The sequence below is a fragment of the Bubalus kerabau genome, chromosome 2 (assembly GCF_029407905.1).
Source record: "Bubalus kerabau isolate K-KA32 ecotype Philippines breed swamp buffalo chromosome 2, PCC_UOA_SB_1v2, whole genome shotgun sequence".
NCBI classification, from domain to species: Eukaryota; Metazoa; Chordata; class Mammalia; order Artiodactyla; family Bovidae; genus Bubalus; species Bubalus kerabau.
The window spans coordinates 12,482,051-12,501,953 of NC_073625.1; the positions used below are offsets into that span (position 1 = coordinate 12,482,051).

General features: G+C 55.1%; 1 protein-coding gene across 2 annotated transcripts in view; it reads right to left on the bottom strand.

Annotated features, from left to right (window-relative positions):
* The window catches only part of ADGRA2 (adhesion G protein-coupled receptor A2), a 37,489-nt gene extending 26,862 nt beyond the window's left edge, over positions 1 to 10,627 (bottom strand). For both annotated transcript variants that reach the window (XM_055567096.1, XM_055567095.1), the window contains exon 1: positions 9,941 to 10,627. In XM_055567096.1, the coding sequence (XP_055423071.1) occupies positions 9,941 to 10,218 (278 nt within the window). In that variant the 5' untranslated portion in view covers positions 10,219 to 10,627. The remainder of the gene's footprint in view (positions 1 to 9,940) is intronic.
* Between the last annotated feature and the right edge of the window lie 9,276 nt (positions 10,628 to 19,903).

Genomic DNA, 19,903 nt, shown 5'->3' on the forward strand with positions numbered 1-19,903 from the left:
CTTCTAAGAAAAAATTATCTCAAAATTATCAGCAAAAGATTTTTGTTTACAGATTGCTGAATTAAAAACAGAAAATTACAAAAGTCTCCAATTCCCAAATCCCTAATATTAAAACTCAGGATTGTAACTGGAGAACCCCATCCAGACACGTCTAGAGGTAGTGTTGGGGAGTAGGTACCCCACATTCCCCAGACTCTTCAGCCTTTAACCCTTGAACACCTTTCACATACCCCAAATTTAACCCAGAGTCAGTCAACAGAGGTAAAACGCCAGCCGCATATGTAATTCAGAACGTTCTAGCAGCCACACTTTTTAAAAGTTAAAAATTAAGTTAATCTTAATAATAGACTTTATCCCAGTGCATCCAAAATGTTATCATTTTAACATGTAATACATATGTTATTATGTATTATAAATATATAATTATATTATAAATAGAAAACATTACATATATATTATATATACTTATATATTATACATACACAATATAAATTATATACATAACAAAAATTATGAATGAGCTATTTTCCTTCTTTTTGTACTGTCTTGGAATCTGGTGTTTTGCAGTGTCCTCTTCCAGCACAACTTAATTTAGACCAGCCACATTGCAAGTACTCAGAGGCCACATGGGGCTGGTGACCTTAACCCTCATCCCTGATCTAGTCTGCTTGTAGCCAGCACCGCCCCCTACGAGGAAGTCTGGGCTGCCGGGGAGATCTCGAGGCAGCCGGGGTGCTGTGTGCGTATGTGTGTGTGTGTCTGTGTGTGTCTGTGTGCGTGTGGCCTGGGAGCAGAGCAAAGGATGGGGCCCAGCACCCGAGGCAGGGGAGGCTGAGCCTCTGGTCCAGAAGAGCTCCCTCCTGGCTCCCGCCCCCTCTGAAGTGGGCTCTGTGGGCCGGGGAGGAGAGGGCACAGCAGCGTGGGAGCAGGGTTGGCTGCAGCCCACGCAGCTGGCTGGGCCAGCCCAGTGCAAACTCCCAGCCCGGAGAGTCTTGAAATGAGATTTTTTTTTTTTTTTCTTGTGTTCGAGAACATGCTCTCCCAATCCCCTACCCTCTAAGCCACTCACAGAAGTGGGGACCCCAGGCCAGCATCACTGCATCTTCCCCCTCCAATGGACCCCCTCTTGCCACATCTCCAGTTCTTGGAAAGACATCACCGATACCATTATGGTTTAGCCCCCAAGTAGCCAAAATTGGATCTTTTGGTCTAACAACCTAGATCAGGCTGAGGAGATTTTATTTTCGTCCCAGAGTGTGGGGACTGAAATAATGGTGTCTGTGGGTTCAGTTCTTTGGAGGTGCCCCTTGTGTGTCTGGCCAGAAAATTGGGACCGCGTTTGGGGGAGGTAGGAAGGTGGCAGTCACAAGGCTGCTCATGGGGGTAAATGAAACACACACACACACACACACACACACAGCCTCATCCATTAGGAAGCAAAATGTTCCCACCACACACGGCTCCCATGGGAGGCAAACAGGCAGGGCGGCCCCAAGCTTCTGTCCAGAGTGGCAGACATGGTGCAGTCTTGACCCCTTCTTCCTAATACCCTCAGCCACCTCTCTCTCCGAACAACCTCAGCAGCAGCAGCCTTCCCAGCCCAAGTACAGTGTGCCCACCAGGAGGGTTTTCTTCCCAACCACGCCACTTGCCTCTCCGGCTGGCCCAGTCCAGCATCCTCAACATCTTCCTCCCTCCCCCCGCCCCCGACTACCACCCAGGGTCACATTTTCACAGGAAGGGGGCCCAGTCCCTGGAGGCCCCTGTTCACTACCCCAGAATCTGAAACCCGGCCAAGGAGAGGGGACACACGGCGTCCATTCCAGAACTCTGTCCGAGCCCGGGTCCTATTTTAGGGAAGAGGAGCAAGCAGCGTTACTGCTAACGACGAGGCTGGAGGCCACAGGAGCCAGTGGCTGGCGTCAGCTGGGGCCCTGTGGCCTCCAGGCAGCCGCAAGAACTCGCCAGATCCCGGCCTGACATCCAAGATGACCCTTGTAGGGGTCCCGCAGGCCCCACTCAGTGGGGCGTGGGGCCAGCACATGCCTGCACCGAAGGGGTCTCACACGTGTTGGAAGAGTCACACGTGTCACCCTCCCAGCCCCCACCTGACCCAGCACACACACACATGCCAGGGCCCCACGCTCTCCAGGAATTCTGAGCCTGGAATGCAGGCTGCTGCCAGGGTCCTCTGGGCTGGGAGGGCCCCGTCGCCAACACCTGCTGCTGGCACCTTGGCCGTGTCTTTGGGAGACTGTCAGTGCGGGGAGCAGGGTGGTCTGCTTGCTGACACAAGAAGAGCCCCAGGCTCATAACCATCAATGTGAGACCGTTCTCCCCTAACCCACCTCCCATGGGCACAGTACCCAGGGCCTTGGAGCATTTCCAGGCCCATTAGGGCATCTGAAACCTAAAAAAAAAAAAAAAAGTCACTACTGAATATAGATGATGCAAGTGTAAATTAATGAAGGTTTAACTACAGAACTACTAAATGTCATATTATTGCCAATTAGCAATCATCGTTCAGTTTCATGAAGGATGGGGGTGCAGTTTAGCATGACTGATGGGACAATGGGGCCTCCAAATGTGAGACTGCCTCTGGTCCACGGGCCTGGCTCTGACACACACCTTTGCCTAAAGGCTGTGCTCATTCCACTGAGCCTGACTGCGGGGCACAGAAATGCTGGAGAGGACACACAGCACTCCCAGACCTCCTGCCATCCTTCCCTTGGCTGGAAGACTGTCTGGTCAGCCCTGAACACCTACTGGTTAGGAGGTCACCCTGGTGGGGCCTCTTCTCCCCAGGCTTTAGAGGGCCATGTCCTGCGACATGGAGAAGGAGAAGGCAATGGCACCCCACTCCAGTACTCTTGCCTGGAGAATCCCATGGATGGAGGAGCCTGGTAGGCTGTGGTCCATGGGGTCGCAAAGAGTCTGACACGACTGAGCGACTTCACTTTCACTTTTCACTTTCACGCATTGGAGAAGGAAATGGCAACCCACTCCAGTGTTCTTGCCTGGAGAATCCCAGGGGTGGGAGAGCCTGGTGGGCTGCCGTCTCTGGGGTCACACAGAGTCGGACACGACTGAAGCGACTTAGCAGTAGCAGCAGTCCTGCAACAGCCTCTGACCTGAGCCTTGAAGCTGAGCTGTCCAGGCAGGGCCTGAAGTCAAGGTAAAGACGAAAATTGTCTTGCAGTGGCTCCTACACACAGGACCTTCCCGCGGTCCTCTTCTCTAACCTGCTCTCTCTGCAGGGGCACTGCATCTGGGCGATCAGCAGACAGAAACCAAGAAACTGGAGAAGGCGAACCTACAGCTGTTCATGGTGGGTAGTTGATATGCCTTGACTGGGATGTGGGAGACCCCGGCACTGGAATTGAGTCTGTTGTGAGCATTCACCCCTGGGCGTCCACTCACTCATTATTCAATCCTACAAGAACACTTACTGTGTGCTTGGCCCTGGGGAACACACCAATCCTACCTGAACACCTGCTGTGTGCTGGGCCCTGGGGAACACACCAGCACTGCAAACACAAATGAGACCTGGTGTCTACCATTTCCCACTCAGGGAAGGTGGAAGAACGTGTGTCGGATAGGGTGGACTATTTGTATAGCTGTGTCCACCCGGTTTCAGGAAGCTGGGAACTTACTCTCAATCACACTTCCTGCAGATGCGGCCTAAAATCTCACCACTGGGGACTCAGACTTTTAGGCAAAGAAAGTGGGTTTTTTAAAAAAATACAAATAAACCTGAAAGGATCTGTTATCAATCTTTTACACCTAAGCGTAAATTAGCCCTCTACTCCTTCCACTCCAGAGATTTTCCTTGGGAACTTGGAGGCTCCACTTCTGTCCTTTGTGAGCCTGTATGCAGCCTCCACCTTGAGCCTGCAAGGCCCCTGAGGGCAGAGACCAGCTCTCTAGGGCCTCCTGGCAGTGGGGGCCAGACACACAGCACAGGCAACTGGAGGACTGGGTGGGTGGGCGGGAGTCTGGTGGGGTACAGCTCCAGGGGAAGTGGGGGTGGTCCATGAACCCCCAGTTTTCCCAAGTCAGGAGGCAGTTTCCTCTTTGCCTCCACTTCCCCACCAAGTCTTCTGTGCAGTACTGCTGCACAGTGGTCCCCTAAGCACACATGTATCAGTGCGGGTGGACGCCTCTCCTCCTCCACTTGGAGGAAGCAGATTGGTTATCTCCCTGCCCGGTCCCCAGGGAGGACGGCTCTGATTGGTCAGTGTGGGAACAGGGTTGACCAGGAGCGGGAGTCAAGGGATCTGGCTGGGAGTTGGGTGACCTTGGGCAGGTCAGCCGCAATCGGGGTGCCTTCTTAGGAAAAGAAGGGTCTGGACTGGAAACGCCCACTCCTTAGTGTGATGGCTTTTCCCACCCTGAGTCTCCTGAAATCTAGAGTTTCTGCTCCAACTCACAGCTCCCAGCAGGCGAAGCGCCCTGGGGGCGGGGGGCGGAGCGGGAGGGAGAGAAGCGGGAGGTGGGGGCTCTCGACCTCCTCTTTGCTTTCCAGCTGGGAGACGTCTGGGCCCTCGAGCTCAGGCTGGAACTCCCTCCCGGGCTGTTCCCTCCAGCCGGTTCCCTGCTCCTCCGTGACAGACTGTCCCCTGCCCCTCACCTGGCCCCATCCATCTTGCACACCCGTCTCCCCCAGCCGGCCTCTCCCCACTCCCAGGGCTGGGAAAGCGGGGTCCTGGGAGGCCGCCGGGCGTTAGCTACACTCCGTAGCGTCTCTGCTCCCCCACCCCCATCACCCAGTCCTAAAAGCAAAGGAATGTTCTGGAGTTTGGGAAGGATGGGGGCCCCCGGAGGAGGAGGAGGGAGGAAGGAGGAAGGGGAGGAGGCAGCTTTGTCCTGTCAGTGTCTAAGCTCTAAATAGAACAGAGCGGCTGGGCTGGGGGAATGAAAATAAACAGCCCCTCTGAACAGCCCCGTCTTAGCCGTCAACCGGATTTTCCTTCTGGTTCCCCAGCCCAGGGCCATTTCCCTGCCCTCCCCTCCCCTGCTCTCCGTCTGGGCCCCTGGAGGCCAAGGCTCTACCTCGGGGGCGGGTGGAATGGCGGAGTGAAGGGGGGTCTCAGTCCAGGCTGTGTGGCCTTGGGGAACTTGCCTCCCCTCTCTGGGCTTTGGGGATGACATGCTTGCCGGAATGGAAGGATGGAGATCAACTCAGAGGTGGCTGGAACTTTTTCTCCTTCAGAAAAGAGTTCTTACCCCAATGACTCCCATGTGGCATAAACTTAGGAACACTCGCTCCCTTTAAACACATGACCCCAAATTTAAGGGTCAATTTATGGTGAGGTTCAAATTACACTGGTTTGCCTGTGCCTTTGGGGGAAATTCTCAGACTCACCAGGACTAAGGATTGCATCCCAACCCACCGCCCCACCCCCCACCCCCACCCCCACCCCCAAAGCCCAGCCCAGAGGGGTGAGCTGTAGTAGCAAAAACAGACTTCCTTGGGGGGTCAGGAGTGGCTGGGTTCTTGCATGGGTTCTGAATAATTCTGCAAATAACCCATTCTGGGTCCTGGCCCCACTCGGGATGAATGGGGGTTGAATTTTAGGTCCACTGTCTCGGGTGCAAGAAGGACTCAACCCAGGGAAGCATGGAGGGCTCTGCTGTCTGCCTGGTGCTTCTGAGATGAGACCCTGGGCCCTGCACCTATCGGCAGGGTTCTTAACACCTCCAGGAAGGGCTGATGAGTCCTGGAACCTGGGCTCTGGTGGCCTCCAGCAACTCCAGGAGGTGGTCGGGGGAGAGTCAGGGAGGCATGTGGATTTCTTCAGGGCTCCTCACTTCAGACAAGTGGGGGGTCCCACAGCCCCCCTAAAGGGAGAGTGTGCTGGAGTCCTGGGCCTCTTCCCTCCTTTCCTTCCTTCCCTCTTTTCTACTCGCTCCCTCCCCCTCCCCCTCCTCTCCCGCACAAAAGCTCTCTGTACACAGCCACTTCCTCTGGCTGCTGTCTCTGAGCCCAGACCTTATGAGAACCATATGGGGGAAAGAGGGTGGAAGGGAAGGGGGTGGGGAGGCCGCGTGGGCCCGCCCCTTCAGTCAGCATCTCTCCCCTCCCCTCGGGGCTCCTTGCAGGCCATTGGCACACTTTGCCCCCAGCTCCCCCAACTGGACCCCATGGCTGGGATGAGGGGTGCTTAAGGGAGGGCACAAGGGGGCTGTGGGGAGGGCTGGGAAGGGGCCTCCCTCCCCCATGGTGCTCTGAAGACCACCAAACTCACAGCAAAGGGGCCTAGTCACCGTCAGGCACATCTGCAGGGCCCAAGCTCCTTCTCTCCTGTGGGATCAACCTATGTGGTGGGCAACCCCCCAGACTGAGTGGATGAGGATTCGTCCACTGTCCCATGCCTGCCTCTCATCCCCACCCAGCCTTGGAATGTTCCCAGGTCAAAGGGGCCTGGGTCCTGCTGGGAAGGAACCGGGTTTTCTAAATCAGCCTTTGTGTCCATTGGCTTCCAAGTCCAGCCAGGTGAACACTGACTCTCTTACCTGAAAGGAACACAAGGGGAACCCCACCAGCTAATCCTGACACTGGCATCAGCCAGCTAAGCTGTGCGGCTCTGGGGCAAGACGTGGCCTTCTCCCCACCTGGCCTCAGTTTGCTCAGCTGTCAGATGTTCATGTAGGGGCTGGACCTGCTGGTCTCTAAGGCCTTTTTCGGCCCAGGGTGCCCAGAAACTTATGACACTGCCCAGTATCCTCTGAGGGCCTGCTCAGAGGTCCTGGGAGGTCCTCAGGGGAGATTTCCTTCTAGAGTTACCCATTATCAGTCTCTTCGTGGAATCCCTGAATATCCCCTCTCCACTTTCCCCATCTCCGTAACTCCCAGAGCCCAGAATCAGAGGACAGGCCCATCAGCTGCTGCCTAGGGGTGAGCAGGGGGCTCACAGTGGTCTGTGTTTCCATCCCCTGCCTGTGATAAGCCACTCTCCCCCATGAGAACTTGCCCCTCAAGGGAGGCCCGTAAAGGCTCCTGCTCTGGGCTGGGGGTGGGGGTGGCAGGGACATGCCCACAGCTGCCCCCTGGACCAGCTGTGAGACTAGGGGGTGGGGTGGGCAGACGAATCAGGAAGAAAGCCAAGAGTTCTACTTTCCTGGAAAAACTGCGAATGAAAATCCATTAGAGGAAAGAAAAAAAAAAAAAAAGCCAAGGGTGGAGAGAGGGGCCTGCAAAACAGAAGGCAGGACGCAGATAACAGGGTGGGGGCGGAAGGGTTTTCCCTGAGGTGAGCGGCTCTGTTGACAGGGTTGCCCCTGATCAGCCTGGAGGCTGGCTGCAGGCGGGCACCTTATCTAGCACTTTCTCTGCCTGGAGAGCCTGCCAGGCTTCCCAAAGTGGAGGCCCGACTTTCCCCTGCCTACCCAGGACCCACATGGGCAGGGCGGTGCGTGGAGGGGACTGAGAGCTGGCGGCCCATTCCGGAGGAAAATGGGAGGAGAGAGGGGAAAGCTATAATGCAAAGGTTACTGGCCCGAGTCCATTGTTTGCCCTAGGTCATGGGCAGAAAGGGAAAAGGAGAAATTTGGGGGAAAAAAATAATAAAGGAGGGAAGCGTTTGGGAGGGTGTGAAGGTTTCTGCGCTTTCTACCTCCATTTGCAGCCAGACTGGAGTGGCCGAAGCCCCTTCCCAGCCCTTCTTCCCTTGAGATGCATGCTGGCTAGGGATGGGTTTACTGGGGGCACTGAGCCCCCAGAAGAGAATCCTTGCCCAACTTCTGCTGAGGGAGAATGTGGGCTCTTTTCCTTTAGAAGCCAGCTTGGAGGACAGGTTGCAGTCTAGATCCGGATTAGGTGGAGCCCGTGGGGTGGTCTCTGAAGCAAATGTCTGTGGCGGGTCCCAGTCTCACCCCGGGGCAGGCTGATGGGCCAGCGGGCTCTCATGGGACTGCTCCAGCTTGGCCTGCCCTGTCCAGTTGTCCCTGCGGAGATGTCTAGCCAGGCTGAGGGGTGGGGGCTGTTCTTTGGAAGGTATCTTGGCCCAGGTAGGTCAGTGGCCTGGGACAAAAGGGGGGCGGCCCTTCCTCTGGGGATGGTTAAGGATGGGAAGGTGAGCTAGGGGTCCTGTTGGCTGCCACCCTGTCCCCATATCTTTTCACCCAGCGTCTCTCTTGCTGAGAATGTATCTTCTCACCCCATGCTGTCTCCTTTGAGTGGCATCCATGGGAATTAGCCGTGGCTGGAAAGCATTAGTTGCCAAATCATTCTAAGATGTGCTGCAAAACCACCTTTAATGTTTTTCCCCTTCTTTCTGCCGTCAGTACGTTAGGATGCCCTAATGGCAGCACATGTGTGTGAGTAGGGCTGAAAGATCCAGGGCACACATACACACACACCCCTCTCAGAGCTCAATTCTCATCGCCCAGCAGGGACTCACACAGACACACTGGCCCAATCATTCCACACAGCAAGCATATTTCTCCTCCAGAACTGAGTGGGCTGGGGAATGCCCAGGCCTGTCTGGACACTTCCACACCAGTGGACTCTCAGGGGGACGGGAATCAGCTGCCACAGCTGTCTTCCCAGGCCATGGCCCTATCCCCTGAGCGGCAGGAACCCGGGAGAGAGCAGAGGGACACGGCTTCCACCCCGCGAATACACACAGGCACACACCCACCCCGGGCTGGGGAGAATGCAGGCCAGGCGGACAACGTCAGAGGCTGACCAGTCGTGTCCTGTCAGGAAGCGCATAGCCTCTGAACTCACCCAACCAGAGTCGTTACTGTATTGTTCTGGACACAATCGGATAGACCCTGAGCCAGCTCCAACTCCGGGGCAAGGGGTGGTGGGGAAACGGTCGCCACCGGGGTCAGGAGGACAGGGAAGGGGAAGCGGCTTGGAGGCTGGGTCTAGGACAGGACGGGAAGGGGCCGCTGCCAGGGCCGGACCCCCCACTCCACGGCATGCGTGTAGCTCCGAGCACGTGGTCCGCGCAGGAAATCGCTGAGGTGGGGAGCGGTCGCTAATTCTCCTGCGGGCTGGCAGGATCTCGGACCCTCGTTGGGGAGGCTGGGGGTCGGGTTGTGGCGCAGCGGGCAGAGCCGGTTGCCAATGAGGGCTTAATAAGGCCCGGGCTGAGAAGGGAACGACGGGATGACGGAGGGAGTTTGGGAGGCAGCCTCCTTCCCCTCCGCCAGGTTTCTTTCTCTGCAATCTGCGCGAAGTCAATCGAGAAACGGCCAAAGTTCGTCTTCACATCCGAGGAGGGAGGGAGGAGGAAGGGATGCAGGACTAGGAGCACAGGTCAATTCACAGATGCGCGCGGCGGGACAGGGGCCCAAGAGGAATCGGGACGCCGGGGTTCTCGTTCACATCAGAAGCGCCTGCACCCCAAGGATAGACATTTTCCCGAACCTACCCTCTTGCCTGAGCTAGAGAGACGGGCTGCAAGCCGGGCTGGCAGGCCCCGGGGTCGGATGGGGCGCCCCCATCTGGAGGATCCAGGCCCGCGGGCTGAACCCGGGAAACTCCCCCAGTGCGGCCAGGACGCGTCCGCGGTGGTGACGACCACAGGCACCTACTGGGCCGCAGGCGTCGATCTCCGCTGAGCCTTCCTCCCATCCCACCCACCTCAGGTCCCCGAAGTCCGCAACACCAGCCCCGGCTAGAAAGCCAAGGGGTCTGGGCGTCCCGCCAGCGCTCGTTCCCCTTCACCTGTACAGGTGAGTGGGCGCCCCGCGGTGCCTCTCTTTGGGGCGCATCCGTCCCCAGTGCTCCTTCCTCCCTCCTTCCACGCCTGGAGCCCTAATCTTTCCCTTGCTTCTCCCAAGCCTCCCTTCTCGGCTTCTGGACTCAGGCCCGAAGTCTCTGAAGTGGTGGAATCGTCTCTGTCCCCCATTCCCCAGCCCTCCCGTCTAGTCTCCTGTCGTGCCTTCGTCGGGACTGGGGCCCGGCCGGGCCAAGTAGGGTACTCACAGGGTAACGGTGCTGTTCGGCAGAAGGCCGGGATCGGGAGGCTCCGGGAGGTCCCCGCCGCCGCACACCACCCTCCTGCGCGCCGGGTTGGGGGCGCCGCCGCTGAGCCCCTTCGGCCGCTCCCCCGAGCACTTGCAGCTGCGGATGGGGACCGGGCAGCCGGGCGCGCCCCGAGTCTCGGGCGTCAAAAGCAGCAGCCAAGGCAGCAGCCAAGGCAGCAGCAGCGGCAGCAGCAGGCGCGCGGGCGCCCCCCGCATCCTGCGTCCTGCGGCGCCCATCAGCCCATCGCCCCGCGGGGACCCACAGCGCCAGGGCCAGTCTGCGCGCCGGCCGGAGGGATCCGGGCGGGCGGGAGGCGTGCTCAGCGGGGGCCCGGGGCGCCCGAGGGCGGGGCGGGGGGCCCTGGGCGGAGGCGAGCCCCGGGGTCCCCGCCGCCGCGCCCCGGAGGCATGTCCGACGAGCGCCCCGGCGGGAAGGACGCGGGCGCGGCTGTCAGCGCGGCGCTGACGGCCCCCGGCGGCGCGGCCCGACTCTCGGCGCCGTGCGCCCGGGCCGGATGAGGCCGGGCCCCTCCGCGTCTCCTGCTCGCTCTGCGCGGGGCTGGGACCTAGCGGATCGCGCCGGGCTCCTGCTGCCGCCGCCGCCGCCGCCGCCGCCGCTCCGTGCCATGGATGGAGGCAGCTCGGCGCGGCGCCGCTGCCGCCGCCTCCAGCCCCCGCCCGCCCTCCCGAGAGGGCGCCCTCCCCTCGCCAGCTCGTCCGTCCGCGAGGCCCTAGCGCCTCCCGATGCGCGGTCAGGCCGCTGCCTTCCTCCGAGTCCCAGCCGGCCCGCCAGCGAGAGGCCCCGCGCGTCCCCCACGCTCGCCCTGACCCTGAATGTCTCCCGGCCGCCCCTCTCCCCGGAGCTGAGGTTCTTCCTCTCCACAACCCCAGCCAACCGCTAGCACTTCCCGAGGAATCCTGCCTCACTCTTGCCCGTCCAGCCTGCACCCCGCTGCTTCTGGGGCTTTCATCGACCCGCGGGCTTGAACAGAGATGTCCCTGGGTGGGAATGAACTTTGTACCCCGCTCCGGGGTTGCTGAGGCTCGGCTTCCCCTGACCCCTGACCTGGTGGGCCAGGCTGGAAGCCAGGCGCTCACTCTCGCAGCCCTGCTCGTCAGCGCAGGATATATACGAGCTGGAGACGAAGGAGGCTCTCGGATCCTCCGGGTGACCTCGCCCAGCGAGGGTTGCATGTCATTGGGCCAGGAGGGGTCAAAGGCCGAGACAGGTCAGATCTAGGGGCCTATCTTTTCCACATCCCTGTGCGTGCGCAGGCGCGCGCGTGTGTGGAGGGCGTGGGGGCGTGGGTGGGTGGGAATGAGCAGAACTGAGAAGGCAAAAGCAAGGATTCCCCCTGGCTGTGGGAAGAGCACTGCAGTGAGTCAGGAGGGCCCGGTCTGGGCGGCTCTGACTAAGGACACAGTCCCTAACATCGTGGGGTGTCAAATCTCCGCAGTCCAAAGGGGCCCTTCCGCCCCTTAGTTTGTGACTGCAAGTTTTGGCCTGAGAATGAGTGAGTGGGCGGGGGCCACTCAGGTGGCTATGAAAACTCTCAGTGGGTCTTAGAGGGGCTGGAATGCAGGCTGGGAACCCGGCTGGGGACAGAGGGTAGCGTGAGGTGTGGCCCAGTGAGCCTACATCCTCAGTTTCCCCACGAAGGCGGCCTTTTCTGCCACTTAATAGCACCTTTGCGGTGGAGATGCAGGCTGCTGGGGTTTGGGGGACCCCTGAGGCGAGCCCCCTTTCCCCCTCCTTCGTTGGGCCACCAAAGTGGTCTCTCTGATGACTGCCGCCTTCTCGGGTGCCGTGGGTGTGTGTGGCACCTTTTCCAGCACGGTGGCCTTTCAGCGGGGTTCCCCCCACCCACCCCCTTTCCTGGGAAGGGTTTCTTTCCCTTGTGTGGGCAGCAGACGCTGAGCCCAGACACGGACTTCTTCTGGCTCCACAAGCCTCTCCCAGTTGCAGGCTCTGGTTCCTTCAACTTCCAAAGATAAATAAATAGTGATTGCAAATGGAGCAAGGGAGAAGGGGACGGCCCCCCTCCCCCCAGCAGGAGCCCTCCTCAGGGCGGGCAGGAGCCAGGCCTGCATTCCTAGGAAGGGTCGTCACAGAGCCACAGCCCACTGGCAGGTCTGCCACCGGCCCTCCTGTTCCCAGGCCAGGGAACTTCTCAGAGAAGAGCAGGGGATGCCTCGGTCCAGGGTCACACAGCTCTCCTGTCATTTCTTCTTTTTTTTTTTTTTGCTCTGTGGAGCCACTCTAAGTCCGGAAAGGAATTCCACTGCAACAGCCACTCTCTGAGGCTGAATCGAGGCCAAATGACATTTAATGAGGCAGTGATTCCTCACAGGTGGGAATGAGGCGCGGGATGGAAACAGTTGCAAAATGCTGTCCTGTCCTGCTAGTCATCCCTTTTGATCTCTCTTCCCATCCAGAAAGGTGATGGATGAGCGGTAGAGACAGGGTTGGGGACTTATCCTCCGCTTCCTTTTTTTGCATGTTGTTTTCTCTGAGCCACTCAAAGCTTTCCCCATGAAAAACCTTCCTGGTTATCTGTTCTCAGAGATACAGGCTGGAATGAATGAGTTGCCTGCATGTGTTGAAGTTTGTTTGGGATAGAAAGATGACTCAAGCTGAGCTCCCACCCTCATGACATCTGGTTAGGAAGCTGGGCCCTGGCCCTGATTGTGTAGGATAACCTCTTCATTGAACTCGGGATAAGGTAGCGTGATACAGGGAGAAGGCTGAATTAATCCTGCCTGAAACAAAATGGGGGGTGAGGAGGCCTGATCAAAAATGTTAGTCCAATCTAGGGCAGAAATGTAACTCACCACAACTTACTAGACCATTGTTGTCCCCTTAAGGGCCCTGGGGCTCGCACCCTCTAAGCCCTCTCTAAAGAAGCTTTCCTTGGGACTTTCTGGCTTGATCCCTGGTAGGGGAACTAGAATCCAACATGCTTCGGAGCAACTAAATCTGAGGGCTGCAAATAGAGAGTCCGTGAGGCACCACAAAGATTCTGCGTGCTGCCACGAAGACCCAACTCAACCAAATAAACAAATAGAGGAAAAAATGTCCAAAAAAAAAAAAAAAGACAAAGTTTGCCTTTGCTGGGTGCTAGCTGCTGGCTAGCCTCTCTCTTGCCTCCACCCGCAATGCTGATCCATTCCCCTTCATCAGGCAGTGGCTGGGGGCTCTTCTCCCATGATTGACCAGACCCTCCACTGGGGGCAGCTGAGAGTGGAAGATGGGGGGTCACAATCCGTGTCCCTTTCCTCCAAGCCCAGAGCAGACCAGAGTTAGCACAGGGCAGCCAGCGTTTACTGAGGGCTTGTTATGTGCCGGGCACTTGCAACTACATTTTAGGAGAATTAGCTCATTTTGTCCTCATACCAGGGTGAGGATGGCTGTTTTAGTGGACAAAAGGGGAAGAGGCACCCTGAATAGTAAACTTGCCCAAGGATACACAGCCTGGAAGTGATGGAAATCAGGATTTTTAAATATAAATGTATTTATCTATTTGTTTTGGCTGTGCCGGGTCTTCATTGCCACGTGGGCTTTTCTCTAGTCACAGCAGGTGGGGACCACTCTCTAGTTGAGGTGCTCGGGCTTCTCACTGCGGTGGCTTCTCTTGTTGTGGAGGACGGGCTTTTGGCGCTTCAGTAGTTATGCTTCCAAGGCTCTAGAGCATGGGCTCAGTAGTTGTGGCACAGGGGTTTAGTTGCTCCGTGGCATGTGGAATCGTCCCAGACCAGGGATCAAATCCATGCCCCCAGCATTGGCAGGTGGATTCTTTTTTTTTTTTAACTTTTAAATTAAAACAATTTTTAAAATTTTATTTATTTGGCTGCACCAGGTCTTAGTTGTAGCTTGTTCCCTGACCAGGGATTGAACTTGGGTCCCCTGCATTGGGAGCTCAGAGTCTTAGCCACTAGACCATGAGAGAAGTCCCGGCAGGTGGATTCTTAACCACTGGACCACCAGGGAAGTCCCAGAGTCCAGTTTTAACCACTGAGCTTTATAATTTCTGGGGTAGGAAGGCGCCCTCAGTAATCAGTCCAAGAAATCCCCTCACTTCTGCTTAAGGTTGTCTCATTTTGATTTTCTGGCCCTCTCTGAGCTGAACCTTTACAGACATCCACCCCCCAAACCATAGCTAGTGGTGGGACGGGGATCCCCAGTCCTTATTCTTCTAGCAGAGTCAAGGGAGACAGAAACTTTCCCGAGGAGCTCCACACCTCGGCTATAAGAGAATAGTCTCTAAAGACTATGAGAGAGACTTCCCTGGTAGTCCAGTGGTTAAGACTCTGAGTTGCCCATGCAGGGGGGCTTGGGTTTGATCTCTGATCAGGGAACCAAGATCCCACATGCCTCACAGCCTGTCCAAAAGATAAAAATATATACATTTTAAAAAATAAAATAAAGGCTATGAGAGATCATAAACACATATAGAATCAGAGCTCACAATATCCAGCACCTCCCAGTTCCAGGCCCTGGTCTCTTCTCCTGGCCATCAGAGGCCCCACTCAGGATGTCTGAATTTAATTGTTAGTTTTTCCAGTTCCCTCTGTGCCTTCTCATGCCAGAGGCAGGATCCTAACAGAGACCCAGGGTAACAGTGGATAAGGTCATGGCCCATAATTGGATCGATAATGCCAGCATGACTTTTCTCCAGGGCGCCATTAATTTAGAAAGACATGGAGGCTCAGAACCTGTGAACACCACCCCTTTATCCCACCTCCCCACCAGGAAGGCTCTCTGGGGTGGTCTTCTGAGCTCTGTCCTCTCTTCCCTGTCCTGAACTTCCCCGTGGGGACTCTGCTAAGCCGCCCGTCCTGTTGAACTCTGACACTGAGGGTTCATGGCAGAGTGCTCATGCCTCAACCAGAAGGGATGAACAGGAACTGTGGGAAGCTACCCGGATAAGTATTGGGACCTCTAAGGACTTCCCTTCAGAGATTGGACATCGCCCCCTACGAGGTGCCTGTGTATACTTTAGACCCTCCCACAGAGGGACTCATAATCTCTGTCTCCATGAAAATCTGACTCACCCTTTAAGTGAAATGATGGATGACTTTCTGCACCATGACTGTCATGCTTAAACGCATGAGACTGAAGCTAGATGCAAATCCCAGGCTCTTCATTTTATTGGTCTTGTGACTTTGGGCAACTCACTTAATCTGCCTTGGCCTCAGTTTTCTCATCTGTGCAATGGGGTGAAAAAATATTTACTTCAGAGGGCTGTGTTGATGATGTCAGGTACTTGTCAAAGGTGCCTGTGTGATATACTATAACAATAGGTTTGGTCTTTTAAACAATGAATGAATGGATTTTCTTTTCTTGCCTGTGCGGGGTCTTTGTTGCCGAGTGAGGGCTTTCTCTAGGTGTGGGGGTGTACTCTCCAGTTGTGGTTCATGGGCTTCTCACGGCAGTGGCTTCTCTTGATGCAGAGCACAGGCTCTAGAGCGTGGACTCAGTTGCTGTGGCTCACGGGCCCGCTCCACGGCATGTGGGATCTTTCCAGGCCAGCGATGGAACCCGTGTCCCCTGCGTTGGCAGGTGGATTCTTAACCACTGGACCACCAGTGAAGTACTGTATTTGGTCTTCATGCCCACCCATTCCTGACCCCCAGCTCCTAAAACCCTTGGCATTTCCTGAGGGACAGGAGTATCTTCTGTTACTCGTCTGGGCACAGCTGAGTTTATGCTAATGAGGGTTGTACTCTTAGCCTCAGGATGGGGGCTGGTCAAGACGTCTTGAACAATAAGATTCAGAGAGCGTCTGGGTTGGTGAACAGTCACGGTGGCGGGAGGGAGCCCACCCAGGATGGGCATGGAAGCTCCATGCCCCACCCCCCTGCCCACACCCTGCCCTATGAATTGCTTCCACCTGGCTGGAAGTGGAAGCGATGAGTTGTATCCTTTTTTTATATATAATTAAATTTATTTATTTTTAATTGAGGGATAATTGCTCTATAATATTGTGTTGGTTTCTGCCATACATAAACATGAATCAGCCATAGGTATACTTATGAGTGATATCCTTTATAATAGACCAGCAAATGTGAATAAAGTGTTTTCTTGAGTTCCATGAGCTGTTCTAGCAAACTATAGACTTGAAGAGGGGGTCACGAGAATCTCTGATTTATAGTCAGTCGGTCGGAAGTATGGGCGCCCCAGGACATCTGAAGTAGAGGCAGTCTTGGGGAACTGAGCCCTTAGCTTGTGTGGTCTGTGTAAGGTAGTCAGTGTCAAAGTTGAATGAAATTATAGGACTCCCAGTAGGGGCTGAAGAATTGGAGAGTTGACTGGAGTCAGAAAACACCCCAGGGACTTCCCTGGTGGTCCAGTGGCTAAGACTCCGTACTCCCAGTGCAGGGGACCTGGGTTCAATCCCTAGTCAGGGAACCAGATCCACAGGCCACAATTAGGAGTTTGCACGCTGTAACTAAAGATTCCACGTGCCACAAGGAAGGTTGAGGATCTCATGTGCCAAAACTAAGACCCAGTGCAGCCAAATAAATAAAAGTAAATTAAAAATAAAACAAAACACCCCAGCCTGACACATTCACATGCTCAGTCAATGTCAGTAGGGCCGGCGGCTGTGTTTCTTATTGGAAACTGCTTGGTTTTGTCCTGTTATAGTTCACTGTTTACCTATCTCACTCTTCCACTAGAACAGAAGGTCCAAGAGGAGGCTATTATTTTCTTTATTTCTATGACTTCCAGCCTGTTTTAGTGACCAACGAATAGAAGAGACATTTAATTAACTTGCTCAGCAAAGTGTTCCTGAGTTTTTAGTTATTTAAAAAACAGTTACTGGGCATTTACTATGTGCCAGACACTGTTTCGAGCACTGAATATACAGCAGTCAGTGGATAGACAATAAAGTCCATGGTTTTGTGGAGGTAATGTTATAGCAGAGGGAGCCAGATAATATGTAAGTAAACCAATGAATATGTTAATCTAGTGGGTGAGGAGAAGATCAATGAAGCAAAATTAAACAGGATAAGGAAATGGGGGAATGGAAGCAACCTAAAGTGTCCATCAAACTATGAGTATATAAAGAAGATGTATATATACAATGGAATACTACTCAGTCGTAAAAAAGAAGAAAGTTTTGCCACTTGTAACCGCATAGTGAACTTGGAGAGAAGTACACTAAGCAAAATAAATCAGACTGAGAAAGACAGATACTGTACAAAGCACACTTATATGTGGAATCTAAAAAATGTAACAGACTAGTGAATGTAACAGAAAAGGTGCAGACTCACAGCGAGAACAAACCAGGGGTTATCAGTAGTAGGGAGAGGGAAGGGAGGAGGGTCAATATAGGGGTAAAAGAGTAAGAGGTACAAACAGTTACATATAAAAGAAACTCTGAGGATATATTATGCAGTGTAGGGAATATAGCTAATATTTGGTAATAACTATAAATGGAATATGGGCTTCCCTGGTGGCTCAGCAGTAAAGAATCTACATGCAATGCAGAAGACGCAGGAGACCCAGGTTCGATCCCTGGATCAGGAAGATCCCCACCCCCCGTGAAGGAGGGCATGGCAACCCACTCCAGTATCCTCGCCTGGAGAATCCCACGGACAGAGGAGGTGGGCCACTGTCCATAGGGTGGCAAAGAGTCAGACATGACTGAAGTGACTGAGCATGCGTGCGTAAATGGAATATAACCTTTAAAATTGTGAATCACTATATTGTACACCTGTAACATATACTATTGTACATTAATTATACTTCAATTAAAAAAAAAAAAGAGTGGTGAGGAAGACCTCTCTGACAAGGTGATCTTAGAGCAGAATTCTGAAGGAATGAGGGAAGAGGTCCAGGGATTTGGGGGGACAGGGCAGCATGGTGGGAGGTCCCCAGCTGTGACCCATCAAGGAAGAGCCAGCGACAAGCATGGCTGCCCTGCTGGCAGTGAGAGGGAGGGAAAGAGGGTGGTGGACACGGTATCCTTGACCTCAGGTCTAGATCATGTAGGGCGTTGAAGGTCACGGGAAAAATGTTGGATTTTATTCTGAACGAGAAGAGAAGTCTAGAGAGTTTGAAAAGAGGAATGACCTGATCCGAGCTGGACTTTCACATCTCCTCTCTGCCTCCTGTGTGGAGGATGACTCTGGTGGGAGGACCACGGGGTCCTGAGACAGGCTCGGAGGTCGGGGTGACAGTTCGGTGGGTGAAGGAGGTGGTGAGGGAGGTGGGGTGTGGGTGGAAAGTGCGTCCAGTGGGATCCCTGACACAGTGAGCGGAGTGAGAAAAATCTGTCCAGGAGAGCCCCTAGGTGTCTGGCTTAGGCTGTGAGAATGGAATCCCGTTTATGAAGCTGGAGAAGACTCAGGAAGGGTCAGATTTAGGGAGAAAATCAAGTGTTGGGTCCATCACTCTTTGGACCTGGGGGAGTCCAGCTTGGTGCCCTCATGGAGTCGATGGGCCAGTTAGGAGAGGCCGGGATGGACACGAATGGGTGCCAATCACACACCGTGATGAGTGCTGGGAAGGGAAAGGGACCTTCGGGAGCCCCACGGGGGCAGAGGACCCTGAGGAGGTCAGGACAGGCCTCTGAGGAGGTGACAGCTCAGTGGCCTGGAGGATGATCAGGCCTGGGGCAGGGAGGAGCTTGGCGCCATGGGCTCAGGACAGACGCCTGTCCCTGTGGGGAGCGGGGGCAGGGAGGGTGGATGAGGGCCCCCTCCTGCTCCTGCCTCTCTCCGGCCAGCCGTCAAGCCCCCCGTGAGCTCCTGGGCGCCCCAGAGCTCGGGGACGCTGCGTCTCTCTTGCCCGGGATCTCCCAGGGGGCCTCTCGTCAGGTCAAGGTTCAGGGGGCTTTCCTGGTGCCCATCACGCCTTACTTCCCACCTGGTGCTGGGGCTCCTTGGGGCCCGTGATGGTTGTTTAGATCCTTCTCCCCCACCCCCCAGCCAGGGGCTGCTCCAGCCACAGCCTTTCTCCTCAGAGGCGCCAAGAGGATGGGGCCGGGGCCCAGGCCCAGGCCGGCACCCCCTCCCGGAGCCCTACCAGGGTCAGAGTATTCAGGGCCTAGAGGGGTGGAAGAAGCTCTGGCCAGAAGAGTGTGTGTGAGTGTGTATGTGTGTGAGTGTAGAGTGTATTGTGTGTGTGAATGTGAATGTGTATGTGTGTATGTGTGTGTGAGTGTATGTGTGTGTGTGTGAGTATATGTGCGTGTGTGAGTGTATGTGTGTATGAATGTATTGTGTGTGTGAATGTGTATGTGTGTGTGTATGTGAGTGCGTATGTGTGTGTGTATGTCTGTGTGTGAGTTGTGTGTGTGCGCACGAGTGTGCGTGCGCGAGTGTGTATGTGAGTGTCTGTGTGTGTCTGAATGTGTGTGTGTGTCCGAGTGTGTATATGTGTGTGAGTGTATGTGTGAGTGTGTGTGTGAGTGTATTGTGTGTGTGAATGTGTATGTGAGTGTGTCTGTGTGAGTGTGTGTAAGTACGTGTATGTGTGTGTGTGCGCAAGTGTGTGTGTATGTCTGTGTGTGAGTGTGAGTGTATGTCTGTGTGTGAGGTGTGTGTGTGTGAGTATGTGTGTATGTGTGTGTGTATGTATGTGTGTGTGTATGAGTGTGAGTGTGTGTTTGTGTGTGTTGTGTGTGAATGTGTATGTGTGTGTGAGTGTGTGTGTGTGTGAATGCGTGTGTGTGTGTGAGTGCGTGTGTGTGTGTGAATGTGATGTGTGAGTGTATGTGTATGTGTGAGTGTGTATGTGTGTGAGTACATGTGAGTATGTGTGCGCGCGTGTGTGTATGTGTGAGTGTGTGAGTGTATGTGTCTGTGTGTATGAGTGTGTGTATGTGTGTGTGCATGTGTGACTTGGTGTGTGTGTGTGACTGTGTATGTGTGAGCGAGTGAGTGTGTGTGTGTGTGAGCGTGCGTGTGTGGTGGG